The sequence below is a fragment of the Bactrocera neohumeralis genome, chromosome 3, assembly GCF_024586455.1.
Source record: "Bactrocera neohumeralis isolate Rockhampton chromosome 3, APGP_CSIRO_Bneo_wtdbg2-racon-allhic-juicebox.fasta_v2, whole genome shotgun sequence".
Classification (NCBI taxonomy): domain Eukaryota; kingdom Metazoa; phylum Arthropoda; class Insecta; order Diptera; family Tephritidae; genus Bactrocera; species Bactrocera neohumeralis.
The window spans coordinates 13,288,138-13,315,345 of NC_065920.1; the positions used below are offsets into that span (position 1 = coordinate 13,288,138).

Consider the following 27,208-nt stretch of genomic DNA (forward strand, 5'->3'; position numbering starts at 1 on the left):
ACTAGAGTAAACGCGAAACCGATCCATGCTTTTTCGTTTCACCAACTCTGCTGGCCGATTATGTCGACCGAATATTGTACGCACCGCGCGACGCTTCGCGGGAACCGAATCATTATTTTGGTAAAGAAATATGAACGATTTGCAAACGTTATTCCGTCTGTTCATTATAAAATAGCAAACTGAATTAAGTATATATGAAGCAATAACTGTCAAAAAGTCCAACTATTGCCGTATTGAAAACAACCCGTCTAAACACAGTTGTTATATATTCTTTCCCAGCGGCTGACATAATAAAGGGTGCTCCATTTCGAGGATCCCTACTTTTTAAAGAAAAAACACAGAAACTTTAAATTTAATGGGGAATGTTTAATATCATTCGAAAGAACATTCTTTGGCATATATTTTTTAGATATTATCTATTTCAAATGTTAACCGCGACTCAGATGGTCTATCCCTTGAGTTCAATTTTCGATGAGTAACAGTCATTTCAACTGGTAACTGGCGAATGACACGCGTGGTGTTTTGTTTGATCTTGGCCCAAAACGTGAAAATATCTTTTCACCGAAGTTTTCCCTCAATAAATTCATTGATTGATGCGAAGTGGCGCCGTCTTGTTGAAACTAAATGTTGCCGAGATCACGGGCTTCAATTTCAGGCATCAAAAAAGTCAAATATCATGGCGCGATAACGGTCAAATTGACGGTTACGTTCTCGCCGGCATTATTTTTGAAGAAATATGGACCGATGATTCCACCAGCTCATAAACCACACCAAGCCGTCGTTTTTTCTGGAAGAAATGGCAGCTCTTGAAGCTCTTCAGGTTGCTTTTCGTCTCAAATATGGCAATTTTGTTTGTTTACGGACGCATTGAACAAAATTTGTCTCCAAAACGTCGGATCTTTTTGGAACAATTCAAGAGCCCATAAAGCGAAGCGATGTCGCTTGTTAAGGTTGACCGGCTTCAGTTTTTGCACAAGGTGTATTTTGTATGCTTTAAATTTAAGAACTCGACGTAAAATACGCCAAGTCAGATCCATAAGTTCCATAACGATGAGAGACATGCGTGATCTGTCAAAAAAAGTTATTGAAAAAAGTACCTTATTGGATCACCCGTTATTTGAATTTTTTATTTCTAGACCTTCTTTACCTTCAACCCTTAATAAAGCGTTCACTATTGAGTTTCAACGGACTAATAAGAGTCATTAGTCCCGTTTATTAAAATTAGTTATTAATTTTATTAATACATATGTATGTCTTACATAATTATTTTTCATGCTTGCTATGTACATGCATACAAGTACATATATGCAACTTATTGGCTTTCATATATTATATTTTCTTTATGTATGTTTTAGAGGAACAACTCATGCTTTGGTCGAACACTAGTGCTCGTGTATGTATGTATATTTGTAACGTATATTTTATTATTTTGCAACTGTAAATAACTAGTGATTAAATGCTTAGTGTATATACAGACTTATATACTTACTGGTATGCATAAATATGTGTGCACAAGTAAACCAGAGCCACAACTACATACAAATAAACGAAAGTATGGCGGCTATATGTAAGTATCTGTATGTATTAGTATCAAGGTATGTACTTTGGTAAATAGTATCAAGTTATGTACAAGTTCGTATTAAATTTAAAATTAAATTACATCCTTTCGTGCGCTTAAGGGTTTGTTTTTTGTTTTTATTTAACTTGCAATATGTTATCATACACACATATAAATTATGGTACTAGACATTATATTTTATATACAATAGCATATGCTTGCGTTTATAATATGTTTTTTTAAATATGTGCACAAAATTCAATTGTCTACGTTTACGCTAGGTTTTAAGAGAAAAGTTTAATTAATACGAGACTGTTCACATCTACACAAGTTTTGAGGGTAAAGGTTGCATACTTGTATGTGGGTTAAGAATTTCTTTGCGGCGGCCATTTTATATTCACTGACAAGTTGGCTAAAATTAAATTCAGTTTGCTTTGCGGACAACTAAGACCTAGACCAATATTATAGAGCCTTATTTTTGAATATTAAAAATATTTTTTATATTTTTTTTTAATATTTTTTATTTCAAATAATTATGCTAAATTATTATATTTTCAGAGAGTTAGTAGCAGCAGTGTTGCAATTTTGTTTGTTTTTAAAATTTTTTTATTTTCTGAACTGTCAAAATCGCACGCCAGACGTTGTAAAGTCCTGACATCTCACATACCGAAAGGAAAAACAAAAAGCATGCAGCTGCTACGCGCTTCAAGTACCTTGTGCTTTACTGGGTTTATACTGTGTGCTTTGCAAACTACTAATATATTTATATATTCGTTTTTTTTTTCAAAAGTTATTTATTATATACATACTTTTGTTGCAATAGTAGTGCAACTATAATTTAATTGTGTGAATAAAATATTTTTTGCTAACAATGCTGTGCTTAGCTGCCACTTGTAGTATAACTATGTAAAATACTGTTTATATAATATAATATATACTTTTTGTAAATTTTTAATTCCGAAAAAAGTTACGCTAGAACTCTACACGCTATAGCTGCTTAAGGGCCTACAATTCTTTTATTTCTCCAAATTAATTTTTATGCATATTTTACAATTTTTTAGTTTTTTTTTTAATTTACTGAGTTTACTTTACTTTAATTTATAAGTACATATAGAATTTTGATTGCGAATTATGTTAAAAAGCTATGCTAATTTCTGTAAACAATTGCTTCCAGCCAAGTGCCGTGCAAACACACAATATTCCTAATTTCTTCCGCCACATTTTGATTTCCGTTTCATGTCAACATCGTTTTAAAATATTTCTGTGTCGTATTCCGTTGCCTCTTTAAATATGTTTTCTTAACAGTGTCGCTGGTCAGCTTAACCCAGAAAGCGTATGTTGGTGAAAATGGCTTTGGCTGGCCGCTTGCGATTGCAGAAGTTTACAGTTTTGCTGTGATTGCCTTTGCGATTTTCATGCAGGTTCATGAGCAGCTTGAATACATCCTCTTTGGTGGGCGTGCAGGCATAACGCAGCTCTGGCTCGTAAGTGCTAAAAAGATAAAAGCAGAAATGTACAGGAAATATGTAAATAAATGTATAATTTTTCATTCGCTAATTTCTCAATGGCACGCCCGCCCTGCCTCACCTGCGATTCCTATTGTGGCGCTTCCATGGATAGCGGCGATAGTAGCGCGAGCGCTTTGCCACACCAGCGCCCAAGCTGCTCAAGCGATATGCCACATTATTGCTGCTTATTTCGGCATCTTCGTCAGATGGTTCGTCGTCGTCCTCCTCCTCGACATAAATGACCGGCAGCGTTTGTATATTCGGATCCTCGAGCATTTTCATTAACAAAGCTGATTTAGTAACAATTTCCTGTTCGGCGCGCAAATCTTTTTCCAATTTGTGTAACATCTCATATTTGTTTGCCACTTCCAGTTCGTTAAACACAGTGTCAGCGTAATCGGGTTCTTCGGGTAGCGTGCCGAGCTCCTGGCCATTGATGGCAGTTTCGGCGTTCAAAGCGCGGAGTAGCTCTGTTGGTGAGTAGAGAGTGTTATTGAGGTTAAGTAAGGTTGAGCAGCGAGTAAATTTGGTATTTATTTAAATAAAATATATTAAATATTTAATATTAATAAAATTTAATTTATGAAAGTCATGCGCTTCGATTCTGAAACACTCGAGATTTAGCCTACTATAGTTTTTAAAAGATTTAGTTGCTCTCAAATAGTTTTCTTAAATATTCCTTTTTAAATTGCTAACAAAACCAAAAGTAATATAAATAAGCGTATATTTACCTAAATACTCATACCCATATACAATATATTATATAGATACAAACATGTAAACAATATTTGCCATACTCAGAAATACTCATAATGCGTCAAGTAATCCTACCGGCTCTCTCTTCAATCTAGCTTGTCTACTATGCCCATTACGCTGTCATTTAGCGGTCAATCAATGGCCAGAAAGTGACCGTGGAAAGTGGAAAAGGCTTATGGCATTCAAGGGTATACACTAGGGTGGGTGAAAAAAAATTTTTTTTCAATATTTCTTTTCGCTGAGCTCTTAAATGTAATGGGAAGTTCCTCCGCCTTACAATTTTCTATTTGCTCCTTATTATATGTATTTCTTATAATCCAAATCACGCTTCCAACTCTTTAAACAAAAATCTCATTTCATAGCAAATTGAATGCTCTATAAAATGGTCGCTTACGAGTTGTTTGTGAGATTAAATATTAAAAAGATGTTAACTGTCAAAGTTTGATTATTTTAAAGCAAATTTTTTCTAATGAATTTTATAACTGCATGAAAAAATCGTTGTAAATACGAAAGCTAGTTTTTATTTTGGAAATTTACTGCTCAACAAAATGTGAATTTAAAAAAAATAATATTAATTTTCTGACCCACCCTAGTATACACATTGGCAAAAAAAGCAAAACTTGTAGCTGGACGAGCTCATGCTGACACTCCGTTTAGGCATTGTAGTCACATACGACTATTTACTATTTTCGTGCTTTTGCCATGCTGTGTGTGTGTGTATATGTGTTCAGCAAGCGTGTAAGTGCTCGAGAAACTATTGGCAGCACTGAAGCGGAAATTGGAATTGGTTGATTTTTGCCATACGGTTATTTCTGTAACTGTTGACTTAAGCTTAAAATAGACAACACATGTCTGTGTGTGTGTGTAAAGCTATGCTGGGCTGGGAATAATATAAATTTTATACAATTAAGAAGATATTCCCTTCAGGGTTGAATTTATGAATAAAAGTTGTACAAAATATTAAAATAGAGTTGTAAAAACTAAAAATAATAATTGAAATACTATAAAATCAAATAAAAATTTTAAAATGAAATTAAAATCAAATATGCCTAATAGAAAATAACAATTAAATGATTCTAATATATAATGAAAATTCTTAGTATAAAAATATCCATTTTTTTGCAAACGTAAGATATTATGAAAATGTTGTTTTATGCATCTACGCATATAACTGCTGTGCAATAAATCCCTGCATTGTGCGTAAGTGAAACGCATTTACCAAAGCAGGCAAATGAATGACAGCACATTCATAAGAACGCCTGTAAGTATGCTACATAATAAAATTTTTTGATACATACGTACATACACAAACCTAAATACATACAAACATGTATAGAACTTTTTATTGTAAGTTCATCCTTCGTTAAACTTCATTTACGTCAATAGCAGCAGCAGCAGCAGCCACAGCCTAGCCGGCGGTTCGGTAGTATTTTACTTCACCTTAACAATAGCTTTTGCTGTGCTTTTGATAAAGGCGTATATATATTTATAGCCTGTACGTGAAAATATTTTCGTTGACAACAGAATTGCAAAATATACAAAATCTGTTGCAAGTTATTGTTCTATAAAGTGAGTTTTTGCACCTTTGAAATATTTTTCAAAACTGCAGTTCGCGAATTACATTTTTTGTTAGCAAAATAGATAGCTATAGGAAGCGAATGGTATGAAATGCATTTTTATTTGCAATGCTTTATTTTAAATTGTTCTGAATGCTGTGGTATTTTGAAGCAAAACTTGCTGGAGATCTTTAAACGCTTAATTTAATCTCAATTTAAGCATAAGTTAATAAAATTGTTCGGAATGCTATTAATATTAAGCTGTCACATTCATATATAGTATCATGCAAATGGACCAGTCCGGAGTTTTTGACTCTCCAATATCAATATATACCTGTGTCTATGTATAAGTGGTAAGTGATTCCAAAAAAGTAAAACGAGTGAAATCATCATCATAAAAGGACGAGTTTTTGCTTGCCGAAGCATATCGGATAGAAAGGTTTATTTATTAGCCAACTATGGTTTTTGAGTTACACCAAAAATCTTTGATAATAAATCAGCTGCTATTTCCGGTTAGAAATTTATACTCGGTGCATAATTAGCAAGTTAAAATTTGTTTTGTTTTATAATAATTAAGAAGTACTACTGTGGTTTTGAATAATTTTTGTGTATTTAGTTGAATAACCACCTTATCTGTACATATATTAGGGCGGATCAAAAATTAATAATGCTCAATATAATGGTCTCTTATAATTTTTCGATTAAGTTAAGCGTTTACTACAAGTAAAAAGTCATTGTCAAAAGTCAATAAAAAAAATATTAAAAATAAAAAAAATTGAAAATATAAAAACCGAGCATTTTTGTAGAGCAGTGAATTTCCTATAAAATTACTATTAGATCGATTTATACTTATTTTTTGTTTTCTACATGAGTTATAAAATTCATAAGAAAGAAGCAATTTGACCTAAATTATTCCAAATATTTTCAACGGTTAGGCTTACGTAAAAATTGTAAGAAACCTTTTTGCGGAGCATTCAATTTCCTATAACATCTAAGAAACAAGATATTTTTTAAGTAGTTGACAGCGAGATATGCATTTTGCTATCTGTTAATAAGAAAAGAAAATGGAAAACTCTAAGGCAGTTGACCTTCACGTTGCAATTAAGAGCTCATACTTGGAGACATTTTCTTGGAAGTGTCTAAGCACAAAGTCTTCGGAGTATCCAGCAAAAAATAATAATTTTTTCCCCCACCCTATATATATATGTATATATTGACTTGTGTTTGCCATTCATTGAGTCAATGTACTATCGATTTCGATATGTTTGGAAAATATTATGCAGCCAAAGGAAAATGTGCTTGAGTGTTTATATTTTGCTATTGGGAAGACCCTCAAGGTATTCAATATTTCTATGGAAGCGAAGCGAAGCGAAATTACTTTAATTGCATTCTGGTATATTTTGCATAAAATTAACAAATTTATTTGGAAAGCGAGCTGCTTGAGGATCGTCACTTGATCGATGAAGCTTTGGGCTTAACTAAAATGTCAAAACCAAACAAACGTTTATCCACTCAGTGCAGCAAAGTGCTTATACCCAACTTAATAAATCACTTGTAAAACTTTTGACTTTGAAGTTATTGTTTACTGAGTTGAAATACGCTTTCATATCACTTTTCATATGCATAGCATACTACTTACGTTGATTGTTATTTGAAAGTTTTCCCCAAAATAATAATTTATGTAATGCTGTTGATTTGAAGTGCAATATTTTCTTATAAAAACTCTTTGCACATGACTTCACAATTCAATTTGGTCACATTCAATTTAGTATTAAAATTTTTTGAATGAGTGATTTTCGCAGTTTATTAAAAATAATTGAATTAGGTTATACTTATGTATGTAACTTATAGTATTATACTTCAGTGATTCAATGAAAACTAAAAATCAACAAAATGAGCTCTGTATGTCCCACAAGTGCTTTTGTGAAATTAAGTACCCCACATATTTGAAAATATCCTCATTGAAGTAACCCTTATGAGTGAGGTCAATAAAATTCGTATTCATTGGTGATTTCAATATAAATACATTTGCTTTACTTTCTCTGCTGCCATGACAATGAAAAATGATTAGAACCAGTGTTGCTGATAAACTAATCGAATAGAAAAGAAATAATAAACTAATTCATTGCTTTCGAAGCTGTGTTTAAAAATAGTTCTTTGGATAAAGGTAAGCATATCAAGTATCAATAATATTATCATTATACCTGAAGGTCCACAAGTAAAAAATAAATTTTTTTACTCAAGGATAATTATTTGTTTACTTGAAGTACATGTGTGTGGTATAAGTACATACATTAGGGTGGGTAAAAAAAAAATATATATAAATATACATATATATATTACTCGCTCGCTTGATACTCTAAAAAATAAGTTCTTAGGAGCGAGATATGAATTTTTATATCTGATAATAAGGAAAAAATAGAAAATAGTAAGGCGGAGGCCCTTCCCGTTACAATTAAGAACTCATACTTGGAGAGACTTTCTTAGAGGTGTCTAAGAAAATACCCAGCCTAATATGTATATATGAGGTGAGATGTACTGACCGAAATGAAGTTGTTAAGCTATAAGTAAAGTAGAAGAATTACTACTCCTGTTCATTGTCTCCAAGAGATATAATTATTTGTGATTTCTCTAAAACGATAATTACGATTCTTTTCCTGCACAAAATTTAGAATCTGCATAGAAAATGTTTCAGGTCTTATCTTCTTCTTCCTTCTGACAGCTTGTATAATAATCATTATATGGCCTTCCTAGTCTGCTGGCATGCCTGGCGGTTAGACAGTGATCTGTTAGCACCCCTACTGGAGCTCTTATATAATTTATTTTACATTTTAATAACTGGCACGTGCGACGCATATTCTATTCATACCACGTTTGCCTGCTTGTTCAGCATGTAAGTGATTGATTCCACCGAAAGCTATGTTTATAATATGTTTGTCAAATAAATATATAATATATTCCAGAGTTTAATTGTAGGGCAGTGCCTGCTCTGCATCTTATGAGGAATATCTCTATGTTCTGTGACCCATTGCAGGTTTACATATCTTAAAATAGATTGTTGGAACCAAGGCATTCTTTCACTAGCTTTGACGAAGCCCTAAGAGATTTTAGTGATTTCAAAGCTCTCTGGCAATTTGCGTATATAAATTTACTTATACCTCATTGTGAGCACGCTCTTTGTTAGAACAAGAAGGTATTCTTTAACTATGGTTAAAGTGATCTGGGAGATGGAATCAGATTTTGATATCTAGTTTAACTGAAAGGGCATCTCGATTATCAAGCTTGGACCTATACATATAGATGTTTATCTCTGTGCCCTTGTTCACCTCTTCTCTTCTTTGAAAGTGAAAGCTCTATTGGAGACTGAATATATATTCAATTCTATAGGATTTCGAAAATCCATGGTATTGGATAGAAATGGGAATTTATTGAGTATCATAGAATTTTACTAGTGACTTTAGCTAAATTTATAATAATGTGAACCTTGAATATCAAAATTTTTTTACTACTTGCCGGCAAGCTTTTTAAATAAATAAACTTTTGCCAGTTATAATTTACTGAGACTATTTCCTAGTTCCGAGGATTTGGAAATATACAGATCAGTAAAAGAGATATAGGTATTTTGAATTTTGTTTAGAGAAATTTCTAGGGTTATTTTCGATGGAACGAGCGCTTTAAAAACATTTATATATTTCTGAAAATATCAGCTATTGAACTCGGCCGCGTCAAGAAGAGCAAGCTTCAGCCAATAATCTTGACACATTTATTTACAATATACATATACGTAGGTATGTTTCTGGTTAACTTATTTTCTTTTATTATGTTTTGCTTTAACTCACCATCACCCGGATCGTAGACCGCAGCACGTCCGTTAGGCTCATTCAGCAGTTGGTGCGGTGGTTGCACAGCAATACTTCCGGCTACATCGTTCAAATAACCCGCCGATGAAGCAGCCGCCCTATCAGGATATGTGCCGGTCATTAATTCCGCCATATGCTTGGCATACATCTTCGTATCTGTTGCGCCGGCGTCCGAGGCTCCGACTCCGGCTCCGGCTGTTACGGCGGCCGCTGCTGGCAAGGCGACATATGCGTATGCATACCAACAGTTTCCGAGCAGCAAAACGGCTGCGGGCAAGGCATACATGAGGAACGCGTTGCGCTGCATTTGTGTGGCTTTAGGTTGAGATCGCTGTGTGACTTTTATTTATTTTTATATATTTAATGCTTGGCTTGCCTTGCCTTCCAGCGTTGCGTCCTCGGTTTCAGTCAGGGATTAGTGTTGATGTTCAAATTGTTATTGTGCCTATGTTGTTGCTGTTGCTGTGGTTAGCCTTGCCGATGTCGGTAAGTTGAAAAGTGTGTCCTGAAAGTTGTCAGTAAGAATTTATAATGGTAATTAACATTTTGTCTGCCTTGCAGCGCGATTATACGCGTGAAATTATAAACAAACGCCCACACACACACACAGACACAAATACATATGTATGTAAACCACCAACCAGCAGATGCCACCATTGGCAGGAGCCAGGCGAGAAGTCGCTGAACACACAGCGCTTGGCTGTGCGTCATTGTAGCCGTCTTTGCTTGTATAGGTCAAAGTGCACACACACAAATATTATATTTGTACAAATATTGTATATGTATGTGTGTGGGTTATTATTGCTATTTGCCTTTCTTCAATGCGTATATTTTCTTAACTAATTTCGCCTGTGTGTAAGAAGCAACTGGTGACTGCTATTGACAACGTGCTTTCGGCCGTCTGTCTGTTTACTCTCACAATTAAGCGTGCTTATGTTGTTTGTTGCTGTTTTTGTGTATGAGCATTTGCATTGTTTTTCTGCCTTTCAACCAATTCAATAGCTTCGAAGGAAGCTGGTTGTGAGCTCTAACCTAAATTGTCTCAGCGTTACGCTGTCAGTCTACGCATGACTCGTTAGTCTTTTAGCAATCGTACGACTGACCCCTTTAGCACTTCTAGCCGTATGCGCCATTGCTTGTCGAAATTGTTGTCGTGGTAATTAATATAAATGAGCCGGAAACGGGAGACTGTTTTGTTGAAGTGCGAAATGCTTTGGTGCTTTTACTTGTCTAAGCGTTGCGGTGCCTATGGTTGGAGGATGTGGTTAAGCTGGCTGTGGTCACACATACATATATGCTTACATATATAAATGGTATATGTCTCCATAAATATGTACATTGTGCCAGCGGCAGTGTTCACGGTCTTCGTACTGTGTTTGCAGTTAATTTCACGGTAAAACACGCTTTGTTTTTATGCACAGTGTGATAAAAGGAGGAGGCTCATAACTTATAATTTTCTTTGTTGTCACTTGTGCGACTTTAGATGTATTAGTTTTGGCATTGGCGGGTATTTTGTGTTTACAATTTATAATTGGTCGGTGTGCTAAGCGGAACTTAGCCGTCTTAGGTGATGACATTTTTTAAACAAATTTTAGGTTAATCTTTGTAATAAAGTTGTGATTTTAATGATTATAGGCCTGCAAGGCGGCAGTTGCCAACCATTGGAGAGTGATGAATCGAACAAACGACATTAGTTGCGTCAATATGTTTATTGACAATTTTGTATGCTCTTAGTTATGAATCTCGGGTGTTCTATAAAACTTTGAAAATCAATAAAAAAGATGAAATGAGCCATGTGCTACGATAGAACTGGTCTGAACTGTGTACAAAACAAAGAAAAATAAGGGAGAGCTAAGTTCGGGTAAAACAAAACATTTCATATTCTTGCAACTTACAGGGATTAAAGCCAGGGAAGTACCTACAGCTACATAAGGTCTGTTAGTTATATGGGGGCTTCTGTGAGTTTTTACCTGATTTTATTAATTTCTAGCACAAATATGCACCGTTATCAGAAAAACACGCTTTCCCAATTTTATTAAAATAACTCACCTATTGGCCGATATATGCGGTATAAAATCACCCGAAAGTTCGAAAATCTGTATATTAGGTGTATGGGGGCTAAGGGAAGTGTTGACCCGATTCGGTCACAGAACATAGACCTTGGGACACGAACAGTTTTTGTTGGATTTGGACAATTTTTGGACATAAGATGGCATGCTTTAAAGGCATTATTGATGAAGGGTTTAATGCCGTTATATTATTGACTTTTCGAAAGTAAAGAATCAGATGGAATGTCAAATTGTGTTATATGGGAAGTGGGCGTGGCTTTAGTCTGATTTCGCTCATTTTCACCCTGAAATATAAAAATGTCAGGGGAATGTCATATACCAAATTTTTTTGAAATCGGTCCGACGGGTCTCGAGATATGTGATTTGGCAGTGTCACACACATCGTTCATCTCTAAAAAGATAGTATTGTAGATAGTAGTTATAACACTTTAACTAAAGTAAGCTGATACACTCTTTGTATCGAATTCAACTCAAGAACTTGGTTAATTTTTTACTCGCAAAGATTACGAGCATAAAAATGACGAATCGAAGACGGCGTAAGACTCGTGTGAAATTTTGATTATTTTTTTAAATATTTTGATAGTTTATACATTTGAAAAAATCGTAACAAAATTTTTACCGATATCTCGAAAAGTTTTTGAGTTATAGTCTTCTAATATATTGCCGCTCAGATAAACCAGCTCAAACAGTTTATTGTAAAAAGCATTTTTCTCGAAACAGCACTTTTCGAATTTGAAAACTCGTGATAGCTCGAAAACAAATGATCACAAAATGATTTTTCTGTCTGTTCTATATATAATTCTACATACAATGAGCTATCGGATTAAAATCGAAAATTAAGTTTTGTCAGACCAAAAACGATCAAAATTTGGTTTATACGGAGAATATCTTTTAGTTTAACGAAAATGTTTTGTTTTAGCGATGTCGGAGATTTCTCATGAAAATTGTGTAAGCTTTTCTTTCAAAAACTTCTGACTTTTTAATTCCCAAAAATCGACGTTTTTGAACTCATAGCTTTCTTCATTGCAACTCGTGCGAATATAACCAATAATAGATCCATATTTTTTTTTTTAATTTTCACGTTTCTTTTTATCTGTTTGTGTAAACATTCGCGCTCAAACACTAAATGGTCAATCACAATAAGTACGTACCATCAACTCCCAATCAAAGCGCTACTAAATATGCGTTGTTTTCATTGTGCAAGTCAAGTTCATTGCTGTAATTATTTTAGTTTAATTAACATGTTTACACAACAAGTTAACAACCAACAATTAAGGACTTAAACAATATGTGTAGGAATGTGTGTAGGCACCAACTGTGTGGTTTTGCAACCAAAGGCATGCATGGTGTGGGCAATTGCTACGCTTTTTGCTGCTAAGCTCTTTCCTTCATCATCAGCTTTGCTATTGTTTTTGTTTTCCCATGTACAGCCCACAATTGGTTAATGTTTACTTCTGGTCAATGTTTGGTTGGTTAATGTTCAATTTGGTGATTTCGGCCTAAGTTTATGTTTAGGAGAATATTGGGTTCGTTGGTTTGTGTGCCTAAAAAGATGGTATTATCTTGCTAATTAAAAGTTAAAGCCATAAAATTAGCTTTTTGATGACTAAACGCTACATTTTCTTAATTTAATTTTGGGATTTCTTACAAAAAGCGGTTAAGGTGTTTATGGGTTGACTTTAGTTTTATGATTCGGAGGACCAAAGGAACTGCTTTCATGACATAGACTAATTGCCTTAACAAAAAAAAGCAGAAAACCCGTAAACTTCGACTTCACCGAAGCTGTAATAGCCTTCACAGGAATATTTCTTATAGCCTAAGAAGGTATTATCTAGATTTTGATCTGTCATTTTGTATTGTACGTTATAGTAGTCCGATTAAATCAATATGTTTGGAGATTGTGGCCTTGCGTAGATTATTCTACGCCAAATTTCGACAGGATATCTTGTCAAATAAAAAAAGTTTTCGATACAATGACTTAATTTCGATATATCAGTTTGTATGTCAGATATATACTAAAGTGGTAGATTCCGATAACTGAATCACTTCTTTGGGATGAAAGGAAGTGTGAAATTTTCAGATCGTTGACTTAAATACTGAAAGTGAATTGCTTGAAGCGTTGACTAGCTCTGATGGCGACTTAAGACTGTTTTGAGAAACACTCGTTTAACATTTTTGAATAACTTCATATATCCTTTAATTTTAAAATCAATTATGAATTTTTTTTCACTTGTTACCATTTTTGAAAAATTCAAAAAATTATTTAGTATGAATTTCATTCACTTTTTGTCATTTTCGAAAAATTCGAAATCGAAAATGTATGGTCTATTTATTATTTATTATGCATTTTTTCACTTTTTACCATTTTCGAAAAATTCGAAATCGAAAATGTATGGTCTATTTATTGTTTATTATGAATTTTTTTAATTTTTACCATTTTTGAAAAATTCGAAATCGAAAATGTATAGTCTATTTATTATTTGGTATCAATTTCATTCCCTGTTTACCATTTTCGAAAAATTCGAAATCGAAAATGTATATTCTATTTATTATTTATTATGAATATTTTCACTTTTTGCCATTTTCGAAAAATTCGAAATCGAAAACGTATGTGTTAAAAATGGGTTATGGAAAATATTCTAATTTTCAATAAAAAATTCTCACGTTCGATTTTTTTGAAAAATCAGCGGACTTATGCTGATCGCAAATCTGTTGGACTTGACTTCGACATATCAGTTTGTATGGCAGATACATATACATATGTAATAGTGGTGATATGGGCAATCTTATTAACCAGTTCTTTTTTACCTATTTTTATTGCAAAAATGCAATAATCAAGTTTTCATTGTTATTATTTTTTGCCGCCTGCATATTTCAATATTGCTCATCAATTTTGTGTCAACAAGAGTTATCAAGCAAGAATTACTTCCGTTCTTAAAATAGTTCCGGACATCTAATGTCAACGACATTTAAATTATTATGTTTATGAAACCTCTTTGTTCGTTTATTAACACTTAGTAATGTCTTATTCGGATGCTGCTCCTACTTAGTTGCGCTTTTTCCTTGTGGCTGTGTCAGCACGTACAAATAGCCGAAAGGAAGTACATACAATACATTTGTGCATATAAATGTTGAAGGAAACGAAAATATACGACGAATGTGTAGGTTAACGCCCACATTGTGTACGCCTACAGTGCTGAGTACTAGCGAGCACCCACAGCCCGCATTGCACTGCAAGATAGCCGGACTGGATTGTGGCAAAAGCGAGGTGGTGTTCGCCTCTTGGCTATGACGGAACTATTCCACGGTTATGTTACAAAATGTTGGCGGCTAATTTCAGCGGTTGCGTTGGCACTTTCGCCTTGACTGCGCTGCCATGCAATTTCTCATTTTCATTAGCGCTTCTTCTTTCGTTTTACTTACAAAATCACTCGCAAGTTCTTTCGAGTTTTTATTGCATTTCGTTGGTTTGCGTATGCCTTTTGTGTGCTCATTGCGCTTTGCCTTCCATTCTTGTTGCCTTACTCATTATTTATTTGGAGAAAAATTTGTTGTGACATTACAAATGTGACGAAGGCAAATGAAAAGTCTTCTAAAACGTGCTCATTAGTTTGACGAAAGTGTGAAGTGTGAAAGTATTGCCCCGGCAACTTTTCATTACGAAATTGATGGCAGTGACGTTGTGTTAATGTTGACGCATTCTTTAATGTACATATGTATAAGTTTGTAACACATAAAATGAGACGTCGGAGATGATGTAAAGTATATAAGAGGTGTGTTCAAAGAATAACGGGAATTTTTGTTTTTTTTTTAAATAAAAATACTTATTCATTTGCCTAAATTAATGTTGTCTCCTTCAAAGTGGTCACCATTCGATGTATTGCACTTATGCCAGCACCACTTCCAATCGTCGAAAGAATTCTCAAACGCAATTTTTGGGATAGTATTTTGCTCTTTGGGCGATGCGCTTTTTATATCTTGTAAAACGACGGTCTCTTTGATCATTTGTCACAACTTCCGGGACACTATAGAATATAGCTGCCATTGGAAAGGGCTTAGGGTGATTTAGTTTTATCAGAAACACAAACCTACGAGTGGTACAAAGCCTTCAAAAACGGTCGGGAGGTCGATCTTCGATCTTTTCAACTGCTGCAAATATTAGAAAAGTGGAGGATATGGTATTCAAAAATTGTCAAGCAAGTGTTAGAGAGCTCGACATGTCTTGCGAGTCGGTTCGAATGATTTTGGGGGGTAATTTGGGCATGAAACGCGTTCTTGCTCGACTCGTCTTGATAAAGCTAATTTTTTTTTCAAAAGAGTACCATAAATAAGTTCCATTGGACATGCTTGATCGTGCGTATTCCGATCCAGGGTTCATAGTGAGCAATATAACTGCTAAAGAGACATGTTGAAGCCAACAATCGTTAGAATGGAGCGAAAAAAATGAGCCAAAACCAAAATACCAAGCCTAGTCACTAGATCAATGTGATGCTTATTGTTTTTTTGTTATTCGTGGTTTGGTGCAACATGAATTTGTTTAGCGAATCAAAAGAAAGCGGCTGAGTTGGCTAGGTTATGTTGTCCGGATAGAAGAGAACACTCTAGCTTTGAAGGATTTGGAGTTAGTACCCGAAGAGGAAGACCTCCCCTCTGTTGGTGGCGAAGGACTTGGTTGCACATTGTATCTTTAATTGGCAAATGGCGCAAAGAAGAAACGAATGACGCGCTGTTGTTAACTCGGCTGTAACCGTGTAAGCGCTATCTACGCCAGTAAAGAAAAAGGAGAAGAAGGTGCTTCAGTATGTTTGGCTAAGCTATTTTTGGTGAAGCTCTGTCTTTATGAGCTCTGTTTGTATAAAAACTCAATTACCAATTTTCAACGGCGTTTTACAGAAATATCAAGTGTTTCATAAATTTCATCACATGTCTCTTTTTAATCAAATTATACTTTGAGTGGAGCCATGCCTTAGTTAAAATCAATTTGTTCTTTCATTATAAGCAATTTGTCATCTTTCTTTATTGTTTCATCAACCTACAAACAACAGTTATATGCAGCGTAACTATTCGAACGCATGCTCAAGTAAAGTTTTGCTCTGATACGCATTTGTTCTTATCATTTCGTTCACTTGTTGTATGCCGCCTCCCATACTCATTTACAAGAAATCATGACATGTGACACTCATTTAGTGCTGCGCTCTACGCATATGCGGGTGGAGTTGTTACTTTCGTCGCTGCAAACTTTGTTTTCATGCACGCATTTTTATTTCCTCCCTTCCTTTACGCGCTTGCATAAAAATTAAAAAGAAAAGCAACAAAAAAAGAATTTCAATAGATCGCTAATTGCCGTTAAAGAGATACTTCCGTCATGCGAAAAGTTATGCTTCACAGCGAACACAGAGCGTTCGTTAAAACTGTGCAAGGAAAGCAAGCAGGGAAGAAGGAAGTGCACGCTAATGCATTTATGTACTAAAATGAGAGTGCAGGTTGTAAAAGCGAGTTCGCAGAAGGGGTAAATGTTTTTATGCTGCTCGTGTATGGCTCTTCGAAAGCATGTATGGGAGGGAAATTATTGTATATTAAAGTTTAAAGGAAGCGAATTCGCTTAAAGTGCATTAAATACTATTAAAAACGTAATTTCGGTGGGGTTAATTGTGGTATGTCTTGTATTATCAGCTTGCTGTTGAGGGCTGTTAAGCGGCCTGAATTAAATTGACGGTTAAGCGGTTACTTTCAAGTCACTGTGCAGTAGTTCACAGTTTTTGTATACTTTTTTTTTGTCAGTTCATACTGCATGCAAATCGCTCTGTATTCGAAAATAACAAATTTTTATTCAATTTCTAAAATACCAAATAGTCGATTTCCATAAAGAAAGGCCATTTTTACTACATTTACATACTCGTATGCACGTGTGCTCCCATTCTATACACATATACACCTTTTTGTTTTGCATGATTAATGATTTGAAGAGCGCTAGTGGACGGTGATAAATGTATGTGTAATGGACCAGTAGAATTAATCCTAAAATGTCAGCTAATAAAAACAAAAATTTGGCTGCTTAAGTTAGGCCACTTTTTCAATTAACAAGCAGAATGTGTCAAATATGAAAGAGAAGTTAATTCATTTTAAAATCTTACTAAAAACACTGTTTATGAGTGCATGTGAGACCTTACCAAAAGTGCCCAGTTGAAATCGAGTTTGTGCAATATTTGTAAAATTTTTTTTTCAAGTAATACAACGCAATTATGTGTGACCCAAATCAAAAATATCGAATTCTCCCGTCTCAACTTGCTGCTGGCAGATAGCCAAGTGAGTTGACCAAGTGTGTTGGCTTATGGAAAATGTGTTGGCGTATTGAAAGTATGAAAGAAAAAGGTTTTGCAAATAATAAAAAAACTACTCTAAAACCACTAGACTACCAGTGGGGTGTCGTAGCCACACCAACGGCCAAGCTAGTAGAAAAGTTTTCGATATTACCGCAGGATTATAAAGTAAAGCCACGTTGCAAAAGGATTTGTGCCAACAACTTATTTACTGGTAGCATAAATCTTGGCAAAACTTTATGCTTGCAATGCTCAATCAAGATTGGACATTGTCGGCTTAACGTGTAAATTTGAAGTAACTCATGTAGCGGCTGTATTGGTGGCAAAAGAAAAAGAAAATATGCATTCAAAAGCTAGCGAATGGCAATAGAAAGAGTTTTTTGTAAAAGTTATATGACACAACTATTCAAATAGGTTTTTGAGTAATTTGCGGACGCTTGTGAACATTGCCTATACGTACGTTGCCTTTTATATTTTGGGATTTGACAACACTACTGCCGCAATAATGCAACTAACAACTTCATCGTAAAGTTTGACCTTATACATACTAAGAGTTTGACATACGATACTTTTGATGAAACATCCAGCGCTCTTTGTGCTGTTTACAGTAACTTCAAGTATTTATTTCGGCCAAAAAATGAAATTCAAGCGCGAACATTTTTGCGCAATTATTTTTTACAACTCTCGATATGGATTAACTCATCAACAGTGCATCGGTGAACTTAATTCATTCTCTATCGAGAACCAGTTCAGTCGACCTTCTCGAATTTCGTTTTGGAGTGATCTAGTATGATCTCGATTGAATTCAGCATACCACAGCTCATCGATCCAAGACGAAGTTCGAGAAGGTCGTCCAAAATCAATTTGTTGTCAATCATCCAAAAAAGGCTCATAACGACTGGTCGGGAGAAATGTTAAAAAAATACGACATCGGTGCTTCGAAACACACCTATGACATTCCTATAGATGATAAATTGTGAATTTACTCATATGAGCTCGAAAGTAAACAGTAGTCGACTGTATAAGTGTTTCATCAATACCTTAGAATATTTTGTAGTATAGCAGTTTGCATATATCTGTTTTACACTCTAATATTTTCATAAGCTCTTCCAGTATATCTTGCCTTAAGTGCTATTTATAAATCCAAATTAACTTTTAGTCCGTATGCGACACTTTTTTCAACTAGAATTCCTTGAATTTTTATTGCTTATATAAAGGCTTTGAATAAAGTTGAATTCTAACCTTAAATTCACCAGAAAAACTTACATGCGTGGGTGGCGATTGTGTAAAAAGCTTGGTATAAGCATGAAATTATGAGAAAATAAGTAAGAATGGGTTAAGTTCGGGTGTAACGAAACATTTTATACTCTCGGAACTGGTAAAGATCAAAGACGGGGAACACCTTCAAGAGCTGGCGCAACTTTATGTTAAACTCGGCTAAATAACTATTGTCTTAATTTTAACCATTTTAAGCAAGAGGATACACATTTTTGGCACAAGGAATGCTGTCATCACAAAACTATTTTCCAAAATTTCAACACAAGAACTCATATACTGACCGAAATGACGTAAAAAATCAACTAAATGCACCGGGGTCCAAATTACATAATTTCAATAAATGATAGATATTTTTTTTCTGAAAAAAATAAAATTAAATTATAATATCTTTAGGCTACTCATCTTGACGCTGTCACAATGTGCATGTTATTTCTGTGTCCACTTACACGCAAATACACAGCCCACATAAGTATTATGCCTCAAGGGTTACTTGGTGTGAGTGAGTATGTCAAATTAGGAATAACATTTATATTTGTGATGTGAGTACATATTATACGTGACATGAGTGTCACTTCACTTTTTTTGCTACTAAAACGAATGATACACAATTCACTTGTAGCAACGCATACACCGATAACTGCCGGACAAGCGACAAGACTGGTAGACTGAAAGGCCTAAAAGGTTTTGCAAAGCCAATTACGCTATTAACATACATACATAAATTTGCGTGTAGGTGTTAAACGGCACGCACATATACATAAGCGTGACAAGTGAGGAGTAACCAACGACACGCACACGCAAGCATGTAAGCAAACTATCGCCAACGCTAGTGTTGCTTATACGCACCGACGCACCGACGCTCAACCAACAGTATGATTTGTTTGCTGTTTTTTTTTTTTAATATTATATTTATTTTGGTTTTGCGGTAAAACATAGCTCAAAGAGCGTTCGTTCTGTCATTGCCCAACGCACTCATCGTTCATCCAAAACCTATTGTTTCATTGTGTTTGTGGCGCACATGTGTTTCATGCGTGCTGCTATTTCATTTCTATATGACTATATCCTTTACGACCGCTTTATTGTTTGGTACCCCTACTCACATTCGCAATTTTTGAGTCTATGTAATTTACGGTCTAGTGGCGGTGTTTACAATTTAATTTAGCTGTTGGCCAAGCCTTTGCTTGGTAGCGTAACTCTCTGGCGGTTTGTAGTGTGCTTGACCGCCAGAAGTGCATGGAACTCGTTTGTGCTGTTGTCGCTACAATATAAATTTATTACAGTTTATTTTATTTTAATAGAAAACGATGCCTAGGCAACTCTCAGTGGTTGTCAAGTGTTTGTGTTGCGGAAGAGTATGTTTTGTGTGTGATTGTACAACCTTTCTCAGAGTGGCGGAGATTACCACTTTTGTCAATAACTTTTATGTTTGTTGTGGTTATTTTTTAAGTTGAAAATATTTGGCTTCGTTGTATGTTATCATGTTATTATTACTATTCTTCTAAGAATCTACTTTTTTGACATTTGATTTTCAATGAGTTTCATTGCTATTTATAAATTACGTAAAATTTTAAAACAATTATCAAAAGAAGAAGTGCAAAGCCGAGAGCAATATTTTGCCAAAAAACTGTTTTTCATGAAGAAAAAATAGAGTTAAGTAATAATATATATATAATATGTACTGAATAGCTTAAAGTTTAGGTGAGCAGTCACAAAAAAAAAATGGTTGCTCATGTATTATAATGTAAAGTGATGTAAAAACTCTAATAAATTGGAGAGCAACTGTGACATATTGTATACCAGTTTGAAATCACTTCCAAAAATTTATAAATACTGTAAGAAGTTTGTTTTTGAATTTAATTTTTAAATGAATTTTGATATCGTTTTTGGCTTATAAGAAAATTTTTAGAAGTGAGAACACGGAGAAAGAGGAACCAATGAAAAGTGTTCCTTTAAAATCCATCTGCAATTAGGTGGAGTCCACAAAAATACATCATAAATACTAGGAAAAGCACTGACAAAAGCATGTTTATAATTTCTTAGATTTTTTATCGAATTCTAAAATATAAATTTATTTTTGAGATTTTACTAAGGACATATATTTTTTTTGTTATAATTTTAAAAAATATTTTTCGAGATATCACTGTGATCATCGCTTCTAAAACAAGAATACGAGTTAAAAACTTTTAAGTCAAAACTAAATTGCACACACATAAAATCAATAACCTTAATCAGAAACTACTGCTACTATAGCTGGTCACATAAAAATAGAAGTATAGTTTCACATTTAAGTTTTAATGAATCTTGCGCATAAATGTAGGCAGAAACTTAAATATTAACGCCTTTGAATTATTTCAATCACATTGCCTTTTTTTATAAAATCATCTATCATTTGAGGTGGAATGATGATGGTATCTCTGCTATGGTATGAGAAATTATAATTATGGCTCGGTGAAGTACAATGGCTTGAAATTGAAAGAAAGGGGTAACACTAAATTTTGTTTCTAAATATTTATAAATTTTTTGTGGAACATTTTACTATAAGTTAAAAAAAAATTTAACTGCTTCAATATAAAAAACATTTCTAATTGAGTTTGGAATATTAGGTAGTAACTTCAAAAAAATTTTATAGTGATTGGATTATTTTTATAAATTTTGCCAATATATTCTGAACAAAGTACTATTAACCCGAAGAACTTTTAGTCTGCAGGCGGCGTTTTTGTAAGCTCCTTAAATTCTAATTGTTTATATAAAGGCTTTAAATAAGTTTGAATTCTAATTTTAAATTCACTAGAATTGAACGTATTATTTGTCTCCGCGTGATCACTCAAGCAAATTTAAAAAATATAGTTTTGTGTGTCTAGTCTAGAAATAATATAAATACTGTTTTTTTTTATTTTTTCATATTTCCAAAGCTTAATAATTTAATAATATGTCTGCAAGAGGATTTTGCAAAATTTCTCAGGTTCTATCTTTTTTTCTTTATAGACTTTTTTATGAAATTGATAATTTTTATTATTTTTTAAAAATTAAAAAAAGAACAAAATCAAAAAAAGATGGTTGAAAAGTTTTTATGTGACAGTCGCTATTTCGTGAAAACATTTTTTTAGCACTTTCCGTAGAAGCAGACATACCGATGTTACGCTAGATTAATTATATTTTATATATAATTGATTATTAAACTAATTTTTATTGATTATTAATTGGCATGGCCACATGTTCCACTTCAACAGCAGCTAATTTTTAGCATTTTTTTGATTTTTTTCTGTATTCTTGCAATGTTAATAAATAACTAATAAACAAGTAAGAAAAGGCTAAGTTCAAGTGCAACCGACCACTTGATACTCTTTCAACTTGCAGGAATCAAAACCAGGGAATTATCTTAAAGTGCAAAACGTCAACCAAAGGATTGGAATCCAAACAATTTTATATATAACTACATATGTATACTATATATAATTCATGCACTGCTCGACATATTCGGCATAAGATTTGTAAGAAAAACGAAAATTATGATTTGTAGTATATGGGAGCTGCAGTAATATCGATCCGAGTTTATCTATCAACTATTATCATGCCACATACTAAAAAATGCTCCTTGGGTTTCATTAAGATATCTCACACCCAATCGCCAATCATATGCAGTAAATTCAGTCGAATGTTCGAAAATCCTAATATTAGTTATATATGGGTTAGGTCAAGTTTTCACCCAATTTTATCTATTTTAGGCACAAAGATAAACTGTTGTGAGTAAAACACGCTCCGTAATTTTCACTGAGATGACTCAAATATTGGTCGATATATGCAGTATAAAATTCAAAAGTCTTTATATGAGTATTAGGTATATATGGGGCTCAGTGAAGTCCGATTCAACCCATTTTTGATATACAGAGTTACTATTGTCAGAAAAGGATTCTCGCTGAATATTAATTGAAATTATAGATACTGGGGTGCAAATATTCGGTGGCTTGAACAGTTTTGATGGGATTTGGGCAATGTTGGTCATAAGGTAGCATACTTTAAAGGAATTATTTGTGCAAAATTGTATCCCGTTATATTAATTATTTCTTGATTTCTACGCTGGAAAGTGAAAAAATCAAATGGTATTTAAATTTGTGCTATATGGGAATTATGCGTGGTTGTAGTCCGATTTCGTCCATTTTCGCACTGTGACATAGAAATATGAGAAGAATGCCTTTTACTAAATTTAGTCAAAATCGGTAGTTTGGGTCCGAGATACATATGTGATTTCACCAAAAAGTGTCACACCAATAATCCAACTTTCACTGACAGTCACACAGATTTCAACGCGTCTCGTCATCCGGATCTTTTATATAAATGTAATCTATCTGGATTACTTTTAGTTGAGATGTACCACCCTTAGGTGAACAAAACTATTATAATCTATAGCACCATGTTTCAAGAGTATTAAAATGGGTAGTAAAAATATTAGTTGCTGCTTTTTACGACATTTCAAAAATTACTTGAAATTCATGCAACTAGACTAGTATAACCCCTTAAAGATAAACTGATGTACCTTATTGAATTATGTGCCTACACTTTAGAAAAATGTGACTCAAAAAGTAATTGTGATATAGCTTTATGATTTAATATGTTTTTATGTAATATTAAATGGTTAAATGGTTAATCTATAGAAATATGAAAAGAATTGATTATGAAAGATTAATTCTACTTAGGTGTGCGCCTTAAACCGCCTTCTCGAAAAATCGTATAGTAATATTTTCTAGAAATATTTTTAACATATATGTAGGTATACAATATGCATACATATATATGGCTAATATCCTTTTTTAAGGTGTCATGTTTAACAATAAACGGCTTATGCAAATTATGAAACTAAAGCTCTTTCAACTAAAATTATTTTAACTAAAAATTAAAAAATCAAATGAGCAAAAGTAAAAACAAAATTTAAAAAAAATTATATAATCATGTTAATGCTTTGGTAATTTTCCATTTTATTAAGTGCATAACAATTGATTATTCCAATTAATTAGCGGTGAAAAATATAATCGCTGACAATGATTTGGTAACAACAATGCAAACATTATTCTGTAGAAAAAAAGTCTATCAAAGAACAACCTCGATTGCGCTTTTAAATGCTAATTAACTACGTGATGGCAGTTAGTCACAGAAAAGCAGCAAATGAAAAGCGAGAATGCTGACGAATTGACTGACGCGTAGGACTTCAGTTCAATGCGCCACGTTGCGCAATCAAATGCAGTTGTAAAAAATGAATGATAATAATGGCGGCAATAAAAATGAGAATTATATACAGCTTACAAATATTTTCAGCACAAAAAACAACAGAAACCAAGAGGAGAAAAAAATAAAAAATAAAAACCGAGACAAGAAAGAGAGGAAGGAAGGAGCAACGCACTCGACGTTGTGTTGTAAGAGCACGTATGCAATTGTGGCAACTTATGCGCCTCTAGAGTTCATATCACAGCGTGCTGCAATCTCACTTGTCAATAACAGTCGACGCAACAACAGACTTTCATCAGCAGCCAACTTTCTTTTTTATTTTCTATAGGCATCTTACAACTATTGTAAGCTTATCCTTTGAGTGAAATCATACTTAGCTGAATGCCGCAATTCTATTTGACATGACACGTCAAAATGTATTTGAAATTTACTTGGAGTTTATTTGGAATTTTTTCGGTCTGATCGCAAATTTTGCAAATTCACTCTTTTTAAGCACACACAGCAATTTACAGTTACTTAAGTTATTATTTACTCCACACTTGCCACACCTTTTCATAAATCACCTTGTTTTGTGAATAGAATTCAGCTTTGCAGCCGTTCAAACTTCAATTCGTTTTCGATTATTTGTTGCCGTTTTCGAACGAACACTTCCGTTTCCACAGTTAACGTTTTTTTTGCTTTACAGTTACGTTTTCGTTTTCACAGTTCACACGCTTGTTGCCGTTCAACGGTTGGTTGCTACTTTGGCGCCACTTGTTGAGCGAATGTGTTGCGGCTTCGTTATTTACGCGCCTTTTATAAAGTGAGTGCCGAACGCACACCAAAAAAACACCGTAGCGCAAAAGCATATATGTTCACCTTCAATGTACGCTGTCTGCGATAGGCAGTGTTCGCATGCGGAGTCCTCCGCAACAACCACACATACGTAAACGAGTCGTCGGTGGCATCGGCATCGGCATCGTCATCGTTGCCGTGGTTGTAGTCGTATTGCTCGCTTTCGTCCTCATCGTTATTGCGCCATCAGCGGCCGAGCAAGTAGCAAACGCAGCGTGTGCACACACGCACACTAATACATGAGCGGCACATGCACACAAGTGGTAGCGCGAGCCGACGCATTGGCGATAAGAAGCATAGTGTCCCTCAGTGTTGCTGATAAGGCGTATGAAAGAATTGTCGTCTTTTTTTTTGTGTCGGCAACAAAACGTTCATTCGTTCACTGTTTTGGTTCATTTTGTGCGTTGTCAAAAAAAGCTCATTTGGAAAAGCTTTTCGCAGAACGGTTTCCTGTAGGCGTTTATAAACATGTGTTTGTTTATGTAATGTACCGTTAAATTGTGTTTATATGGTTGAAAATTATTTTGAAAATTTCAGGCTGCCAGTAAGTGAAAGTTTTTTATTTAAAGAATTGTTGAATATTTCACGTAACCAAAGTGACGTAAATTCTGCCACTTGCAATTTAGTCGTATGCTTTGAAAATATAAAGAAATCGCGGCAAGTCTTTCGGTTTTCTTTGCAGTTACAGGCGTGAAGAAAACCTTAAAAGAACCTTCTACTAGAAAATGTTATCCATACATTGACTTGCGGCCAAAAAGAAACAAAAATTGACAAAATGGCACTATTTAGAAAAAAGGTGAATTTTAGCAGAGATTTTGGGTATTTTGGCCTGCACAAATTCCATTTCAGAGCAAATTATCGAATTACAACAAAAGAAATCGATATGTGCCTTTGAAGAGAGATATCAAAGCGCTACCTTTTAATTAAGTTAAACAGTTATTTCATCAGCCAAGATATATTTTTTGCTAGCATTTTAACCTTAACCTATATTCACTATATCAGAACTGTTTATATTGATGCTTGACACAATTAAATATGACGTATTAACAATTCAATATTAACTCATTCATAATGTCGATTTGACTTGCTTATCTGGTTGATGGGGGCGTATGAGCAACCCACATAACGTGAAAATTTCCACGAAGAATTCGTATATGATATATATTAAAGATGTGTCTGCTAAGCTGTCACCTTTAACAGTTAAAGTTTAATAAAACCACAATGATGAATGCTTGACCAAAGCTATACATTAGGGTGCTTCGTTTTTAGGTGATACTTTTTCTTTCTCTAAGTTGCTTGAAAATCGGATACTTATAAAGAATAGAAAAGTATGCCACTAGTTAAAAAATGTTATGTGCAATATATGAGAAATTGAATTTTTTAAAAATATTTTTACTAAATGTTTTCCCTTTTTCAAATTAAAAAAAAAAAAAACATTTTTTCCCAAATTTTTTTCTTTTTAAAATTTTTCGTTTTTGAAAAATTCAATTTCAAAATTTTTTTCATTTCTGAAATTTTTTTTTTCAAAAATTCAATTTCTCATATACTATACATAACACAGTGATTTTTTCCGGTTTCAACGTGAAAAATTATTTGTTTTGTTGAAAACGAGTTTGTAAGCTATAAAATTTTCCACAGATTTTCAGGTAGCACAGAGAAAAAAAAAATCCTAATAAAAATTAATCACCCTACTATAAATACGCATATTGCTAATAGCTGTCATGAAGCTTATTCGAACATACATACTTAATTAGGTTATGTGATGACAATTGGCAATTAGCTGCTGTTTTGTTTATTAAAGTACTCAGTTGACATGTATGAGTGAACTTTCGCACCGCGTAGGTAGGAGACAAGCCACTGTGCTCATAAAACTTTATAGTCCTCAGATTATGGGACAATATATACGCCTATAGCTCAGCTAGGCCCAGCAACGATTCAAGTTTTCAATGTTGTTTTTTAATGTTGTCAATAAAGTTAGGTTAAATACACTGTTACTTACTTATTGAATGAAGCTTCTGGCCGTACGAGCAATAATAGCCAGCCTTAATCTGTGAACAATCCTGATAAAGCAATAAAAACCTTCCCTAATCTTTGATCAGTCCTCATAGAGTTCACATAAAGCTATTATACATATATATAAAGACTTCACCCAAAGTGAAGTAGAGTATCGATTTCTGGAATATGGTCTGACCATCATAACCAACTTGCATATAAAAACAATAATTGGGTTGGATATACTTCATATAGCC

At 33.9% G+C, this 27,208-nt stretch overlaps 1 protein-coding gene across 3 annotated transcripts; it reads right to left on the reverse strand.

Moving 5' to 3' along the window:
- Positions 1 to 1,174: 1,174 nt before the first annotated feature.
- LOC126753168 (uncharacterized) lies at positions 1,175 to 24,880 on the reverse strand. 3 transcript variants are annotated; one of them, XM_050464397.1, is made up of 4 exons: positions 24,689 to 24,880; positions 9,218 to 9,743; positions 3,146 to 3,536; positions 1,175 to 3,049 (listed from the first exon to the last, which is right to left on the reverse strand). In XM_050464397.1, exons 2-4 carry the CDS (start codon positions 9,543 to 9,545, stop codon positions 2,878 to 2,880), a joined length of 891 nt encoding a protein of 296 aa, XP_050320354.1. In that variant the 5' UTR covers positions 9,546 to 9,743; positions 24,689 to 24,880; the 3' UTR covers positions 1,175 to 2,877. The 3 variants fall into 3 exon arrangements, with proteins under 3 accessions (XP_050320354.1, XP_050320355.1, XP_050320356.1); XM_050464398.1 differs by having other exon boundaries at positions 24,674 to 24,880; XM_050464399.1 differs by lacking the exon at positions 24,689 to 24,880 and adding an exon at positions 24,499 to 24,630.
- Positions 24,881 to 27,208: the final 2,328 nt, after the last annotated feature.